This window comes from Urtica dioica, chromosome 8 (genome assembly GCF_054948205.1).
Source record: "Urtica dioica subsp. dioica isolate 48M chromosome 8, U.dioica_male_clone48M_v1_H2, whole genome shotgun sequence".
Classification (NCBI taxonomy): domain Eukaryota; kingdom Viridiplantae; phylum Streptophyta; class Magnoliopsida; order Rosales; family Urticaceae; genus Urtica; species Urtica dioica.
The window spans coordinates 13519846-13534311 of NC_142763.1; the positions used below are offsets into that span (position 1 = coordinate 13519846).

At 30.3% G+C, this 14466-nt stretch overlaps 2 protein-coding genes across 2 annotated transcripts; one reads left to right on the forward strand and one right to left on the reverse strand.

Moving 5' to 3' along the window:
- Positions 1–1994: 1994 nt before the first annotated feature.
- On the forward strand, positions 1995–2841 carry LOC149388322 (pollen Ole e I family allergen protein). The gene is made up of 2 exons (XM_089624027.1): positions 1995–2275; positions 2359–2841. Exons 1-2 carry the CDS (start codon positions 2160–2162, stop codon positions 2678–2680), a joined length of 438 nt encoding a protein of 145 aa, XP_089480153.1. The 5' UTR covers positions 1995–2159; the 3' UTR covers positions 2681–2841.
- A 2078-nt stretch (positions 2842–4919) lies between these two features.
- LOC149388323 (transcription factor MYB4-like) lies at positions 4920–7530 on the reverse strand. The gene is made up of 3 exons (XM_089623289.1): positions 7247–7530; positions 6994–7123; positions 4920–5640 (listed from the first exon to the last, which is right to left on the reverse strand). Exons 1-3 carry the CDS (start codon positions 7377–7379, stop codon positions 5211–5213), a joined length of 693 nt encoding a protein of 230 aa, XP_089479415.1. The 5' UTR covers positions 7380–7530; the 3' UTR covers positions 4920–5210.
- Between the last annotated feature and the right edge of the window lie 6936 nt (positions 7531–14466).

Consider the following 14466-nt stretch of genomic DNA (forward strand, 5'->3'; position numbering starts at 1 on the left):
GAGTGGGGTTTACTCATTGAAGCTGAAATATTTTGAATGACTATTATTTCTCGTTACGAGACATATAGAATCGATTATTTATTTGTCAAAATCAAAGCTGAAATGAATGAGAAATTGATGTTTAAAATGTGTGAAAAAATATCATTAATTTTGACGATTTTACCATGTTAAATTGCACTTATGGGTTGATTATTCCATGCACTAATGTTAACGTTTTTAACATCTGTAAAACATTTTTAACATGCTTTGATGGTCTTGATGTGCCTTAAAACCGAATTTATTGTGCAACAGTTTTTGGCCAAACATGGGCCTATATAAGGTTGGTTGTTATTCTCATTTGGTAGAAAGAAGAAGGAAAAAAAAAAAAAAAAAAAGAGCCAACATAGAGCTGAAAAGCTACGCGGATATTATTTCCTTATTGCCCCTCAATTCTCTCGGAGTATGTGGTAGTATTCTGGCATGCGTTCAAGTTCGCTGGAGCTGAACAAGTTGGTGTTTTGTTCTTCTCGTACGTCTTTGTATCTTGTGAAGCATTTGCTCACGTCTTTGTATCCGATTTAGTAATTTTAACTTATTTATTTTATTGTACTTCATATCTACATACTTTTTAGTAGTTTTACTGGTTTCTTGGTAGTACTTATTTATTTTAATAATTATTTATGCAATATGTCTTATTATTTCCGCTTATTATTTGCAATATGACTAACGACACATTCATGATAAAATGGAGATCTGCCTACCTCAAAAAACTCATGAAGTTTATATATATAAATGACATATATCTCTCCTAAAAAATATGATATATTGCAGATATCGTCTTTTTTATTTATTTTTCACAAAATAAATATTTGAACTCCTCAAAATACTCGTAATCAAATAATTTTATATTTTTCTATTTTTTATATAAAAAATTATATTAAAAACTGATTTTTTATTATAAAGAGAAGTTTTGATTTTTTTTAATAAAAAATAAATATTTATTTTATTAAGGGTAGTTTTGGAAAATTCAATTTTTTTTGTAAAATATAAACGAAAAAAGATGATATACATAATATAAAGGGCATTGTAGCGAAATAGCCAAAATGAAACTATGAAATTTGTTTTTAACCTATGTTTCACAACTTTTAGGAAAATAGCCAACATGATTATGTGGCAATAATTAAGGTCTTATTTACCCTTATTTATTAATAAATTCGTCATTTTCTCTCTCCTATTTTTTTCCTACACTTTTTTTACATAAAAACTTCAAAAAACCATATCTATCTCATATGAACTCGAAATTGAGTGATTCCAAATCCTACGGATTCGTGACGCCGAGATCTTCAAAAATAGATCCATTGTGTTTGATAAAAAATAATGTTTAATACCATAGATGTAGAAAAATCTACCTTAAATATAGAAATAACGGAAATTTTTTGAAATTATAAAAAAAAATGGAAATGTAAATATGATGCATTAAACATAATTTTTCATCAAACACATTGGGTGTATTTTTGAAGGTCTCGACGCCACGAATTTGTAGGATTTGAAATCACTCAATTTCGAGTTCGTATGAGAAACATACGAATTTTTGAAGTTTTGATGCAAAAAAAATTATTTGAAAAAAAATAGGAGAGAGAAAGTGACGAATTTATTAATAAATAAGGGCAAATCAGACCTTAATTATTGCCACATAAGCCATTTGGTTATATCCCTAAAAATTGTCAAACATATGCTAGATCCAAAATCACATGTTTAAAGTGGCCTAGTTAGTTACAAATCTCTAATATAAAATATTTTTAGCGGAAATATATGTTATTTATATTATATTGAATGGATAGATTTGATATTTAAAAAATTTAGAATATAGATCGTTCGATTAAACAGAGATTTATTATTATATTTTCGTTATTTAAAATTTTGCAAGGGTAGGTTTGTCATTTCAGTACTCGAGAATAGAATAACAGTCTCATCGGGAAATACACTGCCAAAGTGTTTGTAAGGAGAGAGAGAGAGAGAGAGAGAGAGAGAGAGAGAGAGAGAGATCTTAAAATAATAATATAGCTATACTAATAAAGTACAGGTAACGGCTCTTAAGTCGAGCGTATACTATTACCAATGAAGGATAAAACAAAGTCCCCAGCAAATCCATTAAGATCTATCTAAGAAAGAACTCAAACATGGCAAGTCATTTTCAACCCTCTATCCTTCTTCTTCTTCTACTGATTATCTCGGTGGTCGAAGGAACCAGACCAGGCTTCGCGTACACGAGACCCACTTCAAAATGCTCTCCAAAGTAACCTCATTTTCTTCTCCATTAATTCGACGCATCAAAAACCATATTTATACACTAATTCTGTCTTTAAAAAATGGGTTCAGGTATTGGAGCAGCAAAAAGGAGTCGTGGCCGAGGATGGTCCCGGAGACGGCGTCGGTTTTGAACGTGTTCGGGTCGAGGGCGATCGAACGGTTCAGATCCGATCTGACGGTAGGGGAAGCAACGGCCAGGAGCGACCGAGGGGACGCCTACCGTGTGCTGCTGAAGCAGGCGAGCGCTGCTCTCCTAAACTCGTACGCGAGGAAAGGGTTTCCGTACACTCCGTGGGCAGTGAAGACGCTGGTCATCGGAGCAATCGTGTCGGAACAGGCCGCTTCTGTTCAGGCCCAACGCTTTAAGATTGCAAATGAGGCTTGCTTTTGATTTTGGCCCACTGGGCTTTTTTCACTTGTTTGTAAAGTTCATTGTCGTTTTTTTGGTTAGTTGTCGTACACTTCGTACGGTGATTTGTTGGTGTCACCCTAGATTGTCGTAAAACTCATATGCTTTATTTTTCAAGGACGAATGGCAATTAGAATTCTGAGCATGTCGCGTTGATGCTATAGATTTGCTTATTGGTTTTTGATAGAGAATTTGTTAAAATATACACTCATTATGTCTCATATGGATCAAATAATTGGATGATCTTATAATTAGAAAATCACACACGAACCAATTCATAAGATATCTAAAAGAAGCACTAAAAATAAAAAAATGTATATGCACAAAGTCACTCTCGACGGCCCTAGATTGTTGGTGTCACCCTAGATTATCGTAAACCTCGTATGCTTTATTTTTCAAGGATGATGAATGGCAATTAGAACTCTGAGCATGTGGCGTTGATGCTATAGATTTGCTTATTGGTTTTTGATAGAAAATTTGTTAAAATATACACTCATTATATCTTTAATGGATCAAATAATTGGATGCTCTTATAATTAGAAAATCACACACGAACTAATTCATAAGAGATCTAAAAGAACCACTAAAAAGAAAAAAAAATATGTATATGCAAAAAGTCACTCTCGACGGCTCTAAAGACTTTTGATGCCATGGCCGCCTCATCAAGCATTCTCCTTTTACACCTTCGTCGATGATACCACCATGTCATCTTCGTCTGCTGATACTAACCACGCCAACACTGTAATATTGACCCGAAATATAGATGGATGTCCCTTTACTAATCAGGTAATCAACTCTCAGATTTTGAGATCCCAGATCAAACACATGTAATAACTTTGCTTGGTAAGTCAATTTTGAACACTAAAAGAAGAATCTTTAGAAATTCGATAAGTTACTTAAAGAAACAAATAGAGCAGCTCTCGATTGGGGGGGCTTGAATAGGAAATACAAACTAAATCCAAACTAAAAAGAGTTGTCCTAATCTAAGTGGCCCATAAAATATTATTTGTGACTAATAACATTAATTTGGAAATCTAACCCAATATATAACACATATACTTGGCTAAAAAAATGGAAGACCAAAATACTCCATAAAGACACTATAATTTAGCTTGTAGTCTTTGATCGTGAAAATAACAAATAAATAACTTTGAAAAAATTATAATCTGACCCAAAGCCAAAAATATCTAACTTAAGATTTTGAGTGTCGAAGTTAAGAAATGATATTTTAATTTAATTTTGTTAAACACATTAGCTAGAGTGAATTAATTTGAATGTTTTCTTTATAAAAATATCTTGTTATAGGAAAACTTGAGGGGCTTGGTCTTGCATAGCGGCTAGTGGAGTACTTGTTCCATTAGTCTCTATGTGAGACTCAAATTTCATCCTCATACTCCAACGAAAGATTGACTCTACAAGAAAATAAGAAATTTATTTTTTTCGTGTTTGATTTGTAACATTATTATTTTGGAGACTTCGATTAAGTGTCGATAATCTATTAGTAACCGAGTTGTTAGAAACTATCAAATGCATCTAAGGACGTCAAACTTGATAAGTTGATATATGCCATTGAAGCTTGTGCTCATGTTAAGGAAATTCTCAAGTTTGGTTTATGCTTATTAATTGAGGGCCATCCTCTCGGAAATAGGATGTCTCTAAAGTCATCTCGATGGATAAGTTGAAGCTCATTGGGGATTTAGATCTATTTTACGCCATGTCTTGGGGAAAACTGAGTTGGAAGACATTGTTGACAACTTATACTTAGACACGATGGGAAATCTTTCCAAATACAAGAAGATGTTGGTAGCTCTAGAAATTGAGTAGAATCTTTCCAAATCTTTCCAATGGTCATGGATTACAGTCATATTATTACCAATTCATCCCCATTTTCGACTCTCTTTGCAATATTGTTTAGCCTCCAAAAGCCTAGAGTGCATCTATGGCTGATTACAAAGGCCTCTATAATGATAAATGTTCATAATGGTTCTCCTTGTGGTTTTTGGACTACAAAGTACAAACCTCTCACATTTTTATTTCATCTATGATTGTATAATTTAGTTATTTATTAAATTTTGGCTCTTGCATTTCCATCCACAATTATTTAAATATTTTTGCTCAAAACATCCACATTTATTTTGCAATGAGGAAATTGTGGTCTGGAGAGATGATTAACATTTAGAAGTAACGCTTTTATATCGGCTGTAGAGAGTTGAACAAAAAATTTGTCGGGCGTTGAATAATATTGCACCATGCATGAATTTATTATATATGTTGAAGGGTAAAATTTGGGCAGCTTTTGCGTAAACAATCCAAACCAATTTTCCACCCAAAAAAAAAAAAAAAGAACACTACCCCCACTGGATACAAAAACCCAAAAGTGTAATGACTATCAAATGTAAAATAAAAAGACGCACGCTACGCGACAAAACTTTGATTAACAACTACAATACGTAAGTACTAATTAATCTATATTTTATCAAATATAGGCTCAAGTTCAACTCATCGCATTTGATTAGTAAAGTAATTCTGATAAGTATTCGCCGCCTTTTGTGAGGATATCATGCCAAATGTCGATGTCGTTTTCACAAGTAGTGTACATGTTTGAACCAAAACCATGATGATCGTCACTATCACAACTCTCTAGTAATGGAAAATCAAACAGCGGGACCGGAATTTGATGATCGTCTGATGATGACGAGAAAACTTCCGACCAGAAATCCTCACATAGCTCGTTCTCATTCGCACTCTCACTTTTTGTCGCTTCTTTGCTATCATTACTCATCGCTTCTATGACAACTTCTTCTGGCTCTCCCTTTGGTTGTCGTTTTTTGCCCTCGTGAACGACAGCATTTTTTACCACCCTCTTCTTCAAGTGGGTGTGCCAAACGTTTTTTATTTCGTTGTCTGTACGTCCGGGCAATCTCGCTGCAATCGCTGACCATCTGAAATAAATATATTATAGTTTAATTTGATTAAAAAAGAATGGGAAGAGATCTCGTTACAAGATTTTGCACTATGATTTGAGAAATAATAATATTTAGAAGAAAAAATAAAGATGGCAAAAAGAAGATCACGTGAATTTTTCTGTTGTCAGGAAGTACATTATTATTCATATTTCATAATGTGCACCACAATAATATTGGATACTTTTCCTTGAAAGAAATTTCTAAAAAGGACATGTATAGTCATGTTTTTTTTTGCTTCATATTGTATTACGAGTATACCAAACTGGTACGTAAGTAGTAGTAGTCTTTTCTATAATAAAAAAAAATGGAACACATATCATTGAAAACATCTCTTAATTTGACTAAATCAAACAATTCTCTTTTGTCATACTATCATTAAAAAAAAGACTTTTAGCACTTGTGTTTATCATTTTTAAAACCTCCAAGTATACATATTTTGCACATTTTTTTATAATGTTTGTAAATATATAATCAAAAGCATAATTTAGACCAGTAATAATTGAAGATTTTTTTTCAAAATCAGAATAATTTGGATGTCGATTTTTTCATACTGTCAGAGTAAGACTAAAAACAGTTGGAGAAAAAATTAAATACGGGTGAACTATTCCCCACTTGTTTTATCATTATATTCAAATGCGATGCGTGTTTGACTACCAATTTTACGTATCAAATTTCTGATCGATAAGGTTATATTGGCGATTTTAACATATTTTTGCATTAAAGTCAATAAATCTGGGTTTAGAACTTAGAATTAGTTAATACGTAGGAGTTTTTAAGTGATAAACATAAAATCAAGGTTGTTTATTATAAAGTATAAAACAAAGAGATCGACTGCCTCGCTAAGTCAAAATCAATATATTTATGAATATACTACTACCGCTCAGATACACACATATACGTACATATATGATATATTGTATATACGATTTACTCATTCGAAGTATAAAAAAATTTATAAATGATAGATCTCCAATTTTATATTTGATGAAATATATTATATTTATGCGTGTAGTATAGTGTATCTTGCGGACTAACATGAGAATGAAGATTTGACAGCCTTTTAAATCTATATATTTTTGTTTTCCTCTCGATATCTCCAATTGTAAAGAATCACTAATAGAATCTTTAAACCTGAACGAAATCATAATGCACTCGGTCTCCACAAACCTTTCCCGTATTATAATAATGTAAGGTCCGAACCCAGCTTATTATTATTCTTAATCAACTTGTATATATATAACGTCTGTCCATATAATGCTTTATTTTTATTTGAAAAAGGTGGTCACACTTTAAAAAAGAATGAACAATATGCAATATAATATTAATTACCTGTTTCCTAACATTTCATGTAGCTCAATAATAGTCTCCTCTTCTTCCAGGCTAAAGTTGCCTCGTTTGATATCAGGTCTCAGGTAGTTTATCCACCGAAGTCTGCAACTTTTCCCACACCTTAATAAGCCTGCATGTATTTTAATAAATCGACATATCAGAATTAAAGCTCCTAGCTTTAAATTTATTGTGAGAATATACATGCTCACAGAGAGAGAGAGAGAGAGAGAGAGAATTTAAAATATATATATACCAGCTTGCTTAGGAAGTGCCCTCCAATTTCCATGGCCATGACTTTGAATGTAAGAAGTGAGAATGCGATCTTCTTCAGGAGTCCACGGACCTCTTTTCAGCCCCACTTTCTCACAGCACGGTGCTCTTACCATTTTATATATATGTATATGTATATATGTATATATATATATATTTCTCTCTTATAGACGAGGGAATAGCTTTGCTATGTAGCGGCCGGGAGAGAGAATATAGCTTCCCTCTGCCAAGGCCTTAAGCTTTCAGAGTGTTCAAGGTGATAGCAGAGTCCACGAATGGGTTCTCAATACTTATACAAAAATATAAGGATGGAAAAGTAAATTTACCTATTAAATCTATTAACATTTGTTTTTTCTTTTTCTATAATGATATATATTATATAATAGGTTGACCATATATATCATAAGTACGCATTAGCAAATAATTAATAATAAAATATATTTCCCTTTTACATGTACTATGTGTATTCCTTGCCCTTAGCTTTGTAATTAATCCAGCATATAGTCGTTTTTAAATTTTATAAGTTGAGTTTAACATCTTAAGAATTTCAAGATGACAAAAATTAATCAATGTTCAAAGTAATTTAATAATAAAAATATATAAAATATACCCCATTTTTCAATGAAATACCATCTTTTTAAACTAGCTCAATAGCCCAAGAGCTCACCTCCTTTTAATAAATAGTGCAAATTTGATTTAATTAGGAAAATAGCCCAACAAGTATAATTTGGTACCCCACTTCAAAAATTGCCCTCGTATATATGATTAAAATCTTTCAATCGCTCACTTCTCACCACCAAAATTTCTCTGACCTACAAAACTCTAAATCTCTTCTTCCCGATTGCGTCTTCGACAACTCCGAGGTCACCGATCGCGTCGCTGCTAATCCCCATTGCAGTGCATGTACTGCTCGTCACCTTCTCTGACGACTCCGCTTGTCACCGTTCGTCGCCGTCGCCGCTCTATTGTAAGAAACAGATAATATATTAATTATGTTATTTATTAAGAGTATCATGGAGATATTCTCTACTATCCTATTTATAGAATAGTATCTCTTATTTTGATAAATAAATAATATATTAATGATGTTATTTATTGAGAATATCATGGAGATATTTCATATTAATAAGTTATTTGATTAATATATTATAAAGTGAGAAGTAAAAACTAGTGATCTAATCCGATTTATGCTTTCACTAATTTTTCTGCGATGCCCTATTATAGAACAATTCTAAACGTTTAAGTTGACTAGTGACCTAAATTTATATTCACGATATAGCAAAAATGGGTCTAAAGTTCTCAAAATACCCACCCAAAATAATAATAATAAGAATAAAAAATCTCAAATAAATTTGGTGTCCTTCTATATCACTTTATATACATGTGCCGATATATTTAAGGAATAATAGTGTCATAAATTTTGACTATTTTACGAACTTTAAATATCAACTATTTTCATAATCAATTTTGAATGGCTATTTTGTATATTTTTCATAATGTCCAATATATTTTTATAAAATATATCAAATAAATAATATTATTACACACGGGTCAAGGATTCTATTTTTTAAATGATATACAGAATATTTTAGAATATTTGAAACTTAAAACACAAGGAAACGAACAAAGTAGAGGTCAAAATTGAATTATTTTGAATTGATTGATTCAGTTTCCTTTTCTTTTTTTTTACATGGACCACATGGTACCGTTTCCTCTTTTTATTCAAGATTTATGTTTACACACACAAAAAAATAAAAGAAACTGATTGGCAATAACTCATCTTTAAAAACTTATCGAGCATTAGGGCTATGATTATCATATGCTAGAGCATTAGGGCTACGAGTGGATATGAACTATTTTGGATGATTTTTTTAAATAATTAATTAAACAAAATTACAATATTATAAGATACAAATGAACAGTGTATTGGTTTTTTAAGGCCAAATTATGTATGTGTGACTGTAATTTCTATAAAACCTCGCTCTTATTTTATGTGATTCAATGGATCATTGTTAGTTATTTCAATTTTACAAAATAGAAAAACGTGCGGATTAAGATATTTAAAGTGTTAAACAATGGCAAAATTGTAATAGGTTACTTTTCTAAAGATAATGGGAGTCGCACTAGCTCAAAGCTAGTTGATAAAGATGAACAGTTCTTTCCCTTTTTATCCATACAATAATAAAAATATTACAACTAAGAAAACAAACGTGTCTTAATTATTATATTTTTTTATATTGATATGTGTTTTGTTATTATTAATACCTTTACTTTTGATTGTGGACGAGTAATGTTGGAAGCAATATTCTAAGAAATAATTCAGTGTATGACACTGTAGAATGGCGCAAACAAACCGGTAAAATCATAAGAGATTTGTAAGTAATTAGGTCATTTTAAACATGTGATTTTGGATCTAATTTAATTTGTAAAGATATAGCCAAATAACTTATGTGACAATAATTAAAGTCTGATTTGCCCTTATTTATTAACAAATTCGTCACTTTCTCTCTCATTTTTTTTTTCAAATAATTTTTTTTGCATCAAAACTTCAAAAATTCGTATCTTTCTCATACGAACTCGAAATTGAGTGATTTCAGATACTACTAATTTTTGGCGTCGAGATCTTAAAAAATAGACCCATTGTGTTTGATGAAAAATTATATTTATGTCGATAATTTCAAAGAAAATTCAGTTATTTCCATATTTAAGGTAGTAACGTGATTTTTCTACATTTATGCTATTAAACATGATTTTTCATCAAACACAATGGATCTATTTATGAAGATCTCAGCGTCACAAATCTGTAGGATTTGGAATCACTCAATTTCGAGTTCATATGAGATAGATATGGTTTTTTGAAGTTTTTATGTAAAAAAAAATTGGGGAAAAAAGTAAGAGAGAAAATGACGAATTTGTTAATAAATAAGGGCAAATCAGACCTTAATTATTGTCATATAAACATGTTGGCTATTTCCCTAAAAGTTATGAAACATATGCTAAAAACAAATTTTATAATTTCATTTTGACTATTTTGCTACACTGGCCAAATCATAAACCTGACCGGATCGTTGGTTTTTAAACCGTTGGTCCGATTTTAAATGATTTAAAATTTTACATGCAGTCCGGTCCGGTTTGAACTTTTAAACGGTCCAGTCCGGTATAAAAATTTTAAACCGCGGTTTAGACCGGACCGGACCGGACCGGTTAGTATTTAAATAAAAAATTAATTAAAAAATATGTCTAAAACGGTCCGGTCTAAACTGGTCCAAACCGGCTTAAAACAAAACCGCACCGGGTATTATTTAAGAAAAAAATAGTTAAAAATAAATCGGTCCGGTTTACAACGGTCTAAAACGGTCCGGTGTAAAATAGTTTAAACCGGACCGGACCGGACCGTTTTAACCGGTTTGGTCCGGTCCAATTTTTTTTTCTTATTTGGTCCGGTATGGTTTTTTTTTTTTTTAAACCGGTTCGGTTTGATTTTTTTATCGGTTTTAGACCGGACCGGACCGTGCACACCCCTATGACACTGATCACTTTTGATCAAATATGTATATGACTGCGTTCATAGGGCACACACACATATTCATTTACGAAAGAGGAAAGAAATTAATTTATGTGTTAAAGACTAAATATATAAGAGACGTTAGTTTAGTGATAAGTACCTATTATAAATAAAACCGTACAAATTATAAAATTACACGGACATTATAGTGTATGAGTAAAATACTTATTATTTAGTTTTAGAATCTTAATAGGAGGCACAACAAAAATCTAAGTTGGATATAATCTAACACTATGTTCATGTTCACACTTCCGACGTGTTAAAAAAAACAAGAGGCACATTATTCAATAGCGAAAATGACATATATATCATTTTGTTTTAGTGAAATGTCGAGTTTAATTTTTTATTATAAAAAATATCGAGTTCATATAAAATTATACCCTAAAATAGACAACAGTGCCACAAATCTTCTTTTTATTGACTTTTCATTGACGTTGACTATAATATTTATATCTAAACACCAATTATTTTTATTCATTCGTGCCATATATGTAATTTATTTAAAAACTAAAAAAATAAACAATAGTCTCTTAATCGTGAAGAACACAGAAAGAGGCAAATGGGTAAAAATCGACAGTTGATACTAATCAAAATCACATATTCGAACAGAGAATCAATGATTTTGTGCATTTTGTCCCTCAAAGTTTTGCGCATTTTGGCAATTAAAGATTTTGCAAAAGACATTCTGTATCGCAATGCGGCTAATAGCGCCAAACCATTGGTCCTTGGAAAAATTTTATGAGATAGAAATTCTGTCCCGCAAAGATTTTGCATTACATACCTTCTGTGACTGCTTAGTGACAATTTTTTTTGTCACGCAAAGACTTTTCGTGATAGAACTCGGCTTTACGTGACAGAACCATCCTCCGCGCAAAACAATGATTCTTGAAATGGAATCAGTGAATGCGAATAGTAGAATCGAGTTATAAAAATATTAAAAGTTGAAATTAATCATCTAAGATGATTAAAGAAAAATAAATAAGGCTATTTGTAGTGATGATACAATATTACCAAAAAATTTAATATTAGATTTTAATTTTAGTGAATATATACCTTATTTTTTGAAAATGAAAATAAGCTCCTTCGAACTAATTACTGGAAAAACGTGCGTCCCTGGATCAATAAAATAAATGAACAAAATAAAATATAAATATAATTTTTGTTTCACAAAATAAAATATAAATATGATTTTTGTTTCACTATAGTGTCATTTTTATTTGGGCATTGTAGATTTGTAGCCAAAACAACTATAAAATTGGGTTGTAGCCAACGTTTATAAACTTTTAGGAAAATAGCAAATGACAATTATATTTGACTTAAATATCCTTATATTAAACATGTTATAATTAACAAAAAAAAATGTAAATAATTTTAAAATTCGACAATCAATGTACTAATGGTGAACTCCGGCAGAATTCAATAGTAGTAGACAGGATTTTTCATCCAACATAATGGGTCTATGTTTGAAGCTCTTCTCGTTACGAATCCGTAGGATTTGGAATCACTCAATTTTGAGTTCATACAAGGAAAATATGGATTTTTGAAGTTTTGATGAAAAAAAAAACTGTATGAGAGAGAAAGTGACGAATCACTGTAGGTCTATATCCCAAACGTAATATATGTAATGATAAGTTACAAGTTTCTTTTTATTTCTTTCAGTGGTATGATCTTATTTAGTTAAAATATTAAATATTTAATAGATTCATTAATTTTGTTAATAATGAATTTTTATTTACAAATGATCTGTTAGGTTATACATATTATGAATCTTCTCGACATAATATTTATACGTTATTTTTTTTACCAAATAATATATATACGTTATTATTTAATATAATAGGACGTATACTTGGATCAATATATAAATTCTGATTCTAATGTTATTATGAATAATTATTATGTAAAAATGTTATTTTGGGCATTTTTTTTAATATTCAGTGGAAATTCATTTTTTTTAATATTCATATTATGAATAAAATGTTAGAAAACGACATAACAAATTAAAAAACGAAAATCCTCGTTAGGAATCTTCAAATGTAAACCGTTGGATCTATTACAATTTAAACCTTGGATCACACAATGTTACGTTTTCTTCCTATCACAATCGTTGGCTCCGTTTGGCATAATTTTGCTTATTAAAAAAAGTGAATTCAAATTTTGCTTTTAAAAAAATTTGTTTTTCTTTTTCAAAAGCAAATAAATGTTTGATAAACTCTTTTTAAATTAGCTTTTGCTGATAGGAAAAACAAATTGAGCGTTTGGTAAAATAAACATGATTATAAATAAAAGACCAAAAGAGACATATCTTTAAGTATTAAATAGTAATGATATATAGTGATTCATATAAATATATATATACACTAATCACAATTTATAAATTAAACAAAAGTGGACAACTAAAATTTATTTTATTTTAAATATAAAGTTTTCTGATTATTGACAAATATTTAAGAGATACAAAGTAACTAGGCCACTTTAAACATATGATTTTGGATCTGGTCTATGTTTGACAATTTTTAGGTATATAGCCAAATAGCTTATGTGGCAATAATTAAGGTCTGATTTGCCCTTATTTATTAACAAATTCGTCACTTTATCTCTCCTATTTTTTTCAAATAATTTTTTTTTGCATCAAAACTTCAAAAATTCATATCTTTCTCATACGAACTCGAAATTGAGTGATTTCAGATCCTACAAATTCGTGACGTCGAGATATTCAAAAATAGACCCATTGTGTTTGATGAAAAATTATGTTTAATGTATCATAGTTACGTTTCCATTTATTTTTTTGATAATTTCAAAAATTTCCAGTTATTTTCATATTTAAGGTAATAACGTGATTTTTCTACATCTATGGTATTAAACATGATTTTTCATCAAACACAATGGATCTATTTTTGAAGATCTCGGCGTCACGAATCCGTATGATTTGGAATCACTCAATTTCGAGTTCATATGAGATAGATATGGTTTTTTGAAGTTTTTATGTAAAAAAAATGTAGGAAAAAAGTAGGAGAGAGAAAGTGACAATTTTGTTAATAAATAAGGGTAAATCAGACCTTAATTATTGCCACATAAGTCTGTTGGCTATTTCCCTAAAAATTGTGAAACATAGGCTAAAAACAAATTTCATAGTTTCATTTTGGCTATTTCGCTACACTGCCCAATATTTAAACGGATTTATTGTTCCTACTAAACTTGCAGCAATCCTGTCTATTAAACTATTCATATTTCTCGTAAAAGTCTGACACTCTTAAGTAATTTGATACGAATATGAAAAATTACTAATATAGACATGTCTTTTTTAAAATTAAATTATTTATATGTAATTAATTTATGCATTTAATATAGAATAAATAATAATTGCTGGATAAAAATGACAATAGTTTAATATTTAATATAAAATTCTATATTCTAAAAAATATATATTTGAGACACTACATGTATATAATAATGTATTTGGTAGAATTAATATGAATATGAAAATGACCAACAAGCATGTCCAGTAATTATAAGGGAAAATGACACATTTATACCCTGTGTTTTAGTGAAATGTCGAGTTTAACCCTCGGTTTTCAAAAATGTCGAGTTCATACCATCTGTTTAACTAAAATGACGAAATTATACCCTGAAATAGA

Excerpts from the sequence above, each read along its gene's own strand:
- LOC149388323 (XM_089623289.1), bottom strand. The coding sequence starts at position 7,379 with ATGGTAAGAGCACCGTGCTGTGAGAAAGTGGGGCTGAAAAGAGGTCCG. Across the intron at positions 7,124-7,246 it reads GGCACTTCCTAAGCAAGCTG|GCTTATTAAGGTGTGGGAAA; the intron begins GTATATATATAT and ends AAATACATGCAG. Across the intron at positions 5,641-6,993 it reads CATGAAATGTTAGGAAACAG|ATGGTCAGCGATTGCAGCGA; the intron begins GTAATTAATATT and ends TATTTATTTCAG.
- LOC149388322 (XM_089624027.1), top strand. The coding sequence starts at position 2,160 with ATGGCAAGTCATTTTCAACCCTCTATCCTTCTTCTTCTTCTACTGATT. Across the intron at positions 2,276-2,358 it reads ACTTCAAAATGCTCTCCAAA|GTATTGGAGCAGCAAAAAGG; the intron begins GTAACCTCATTT and ends AAATGGGTTCAG.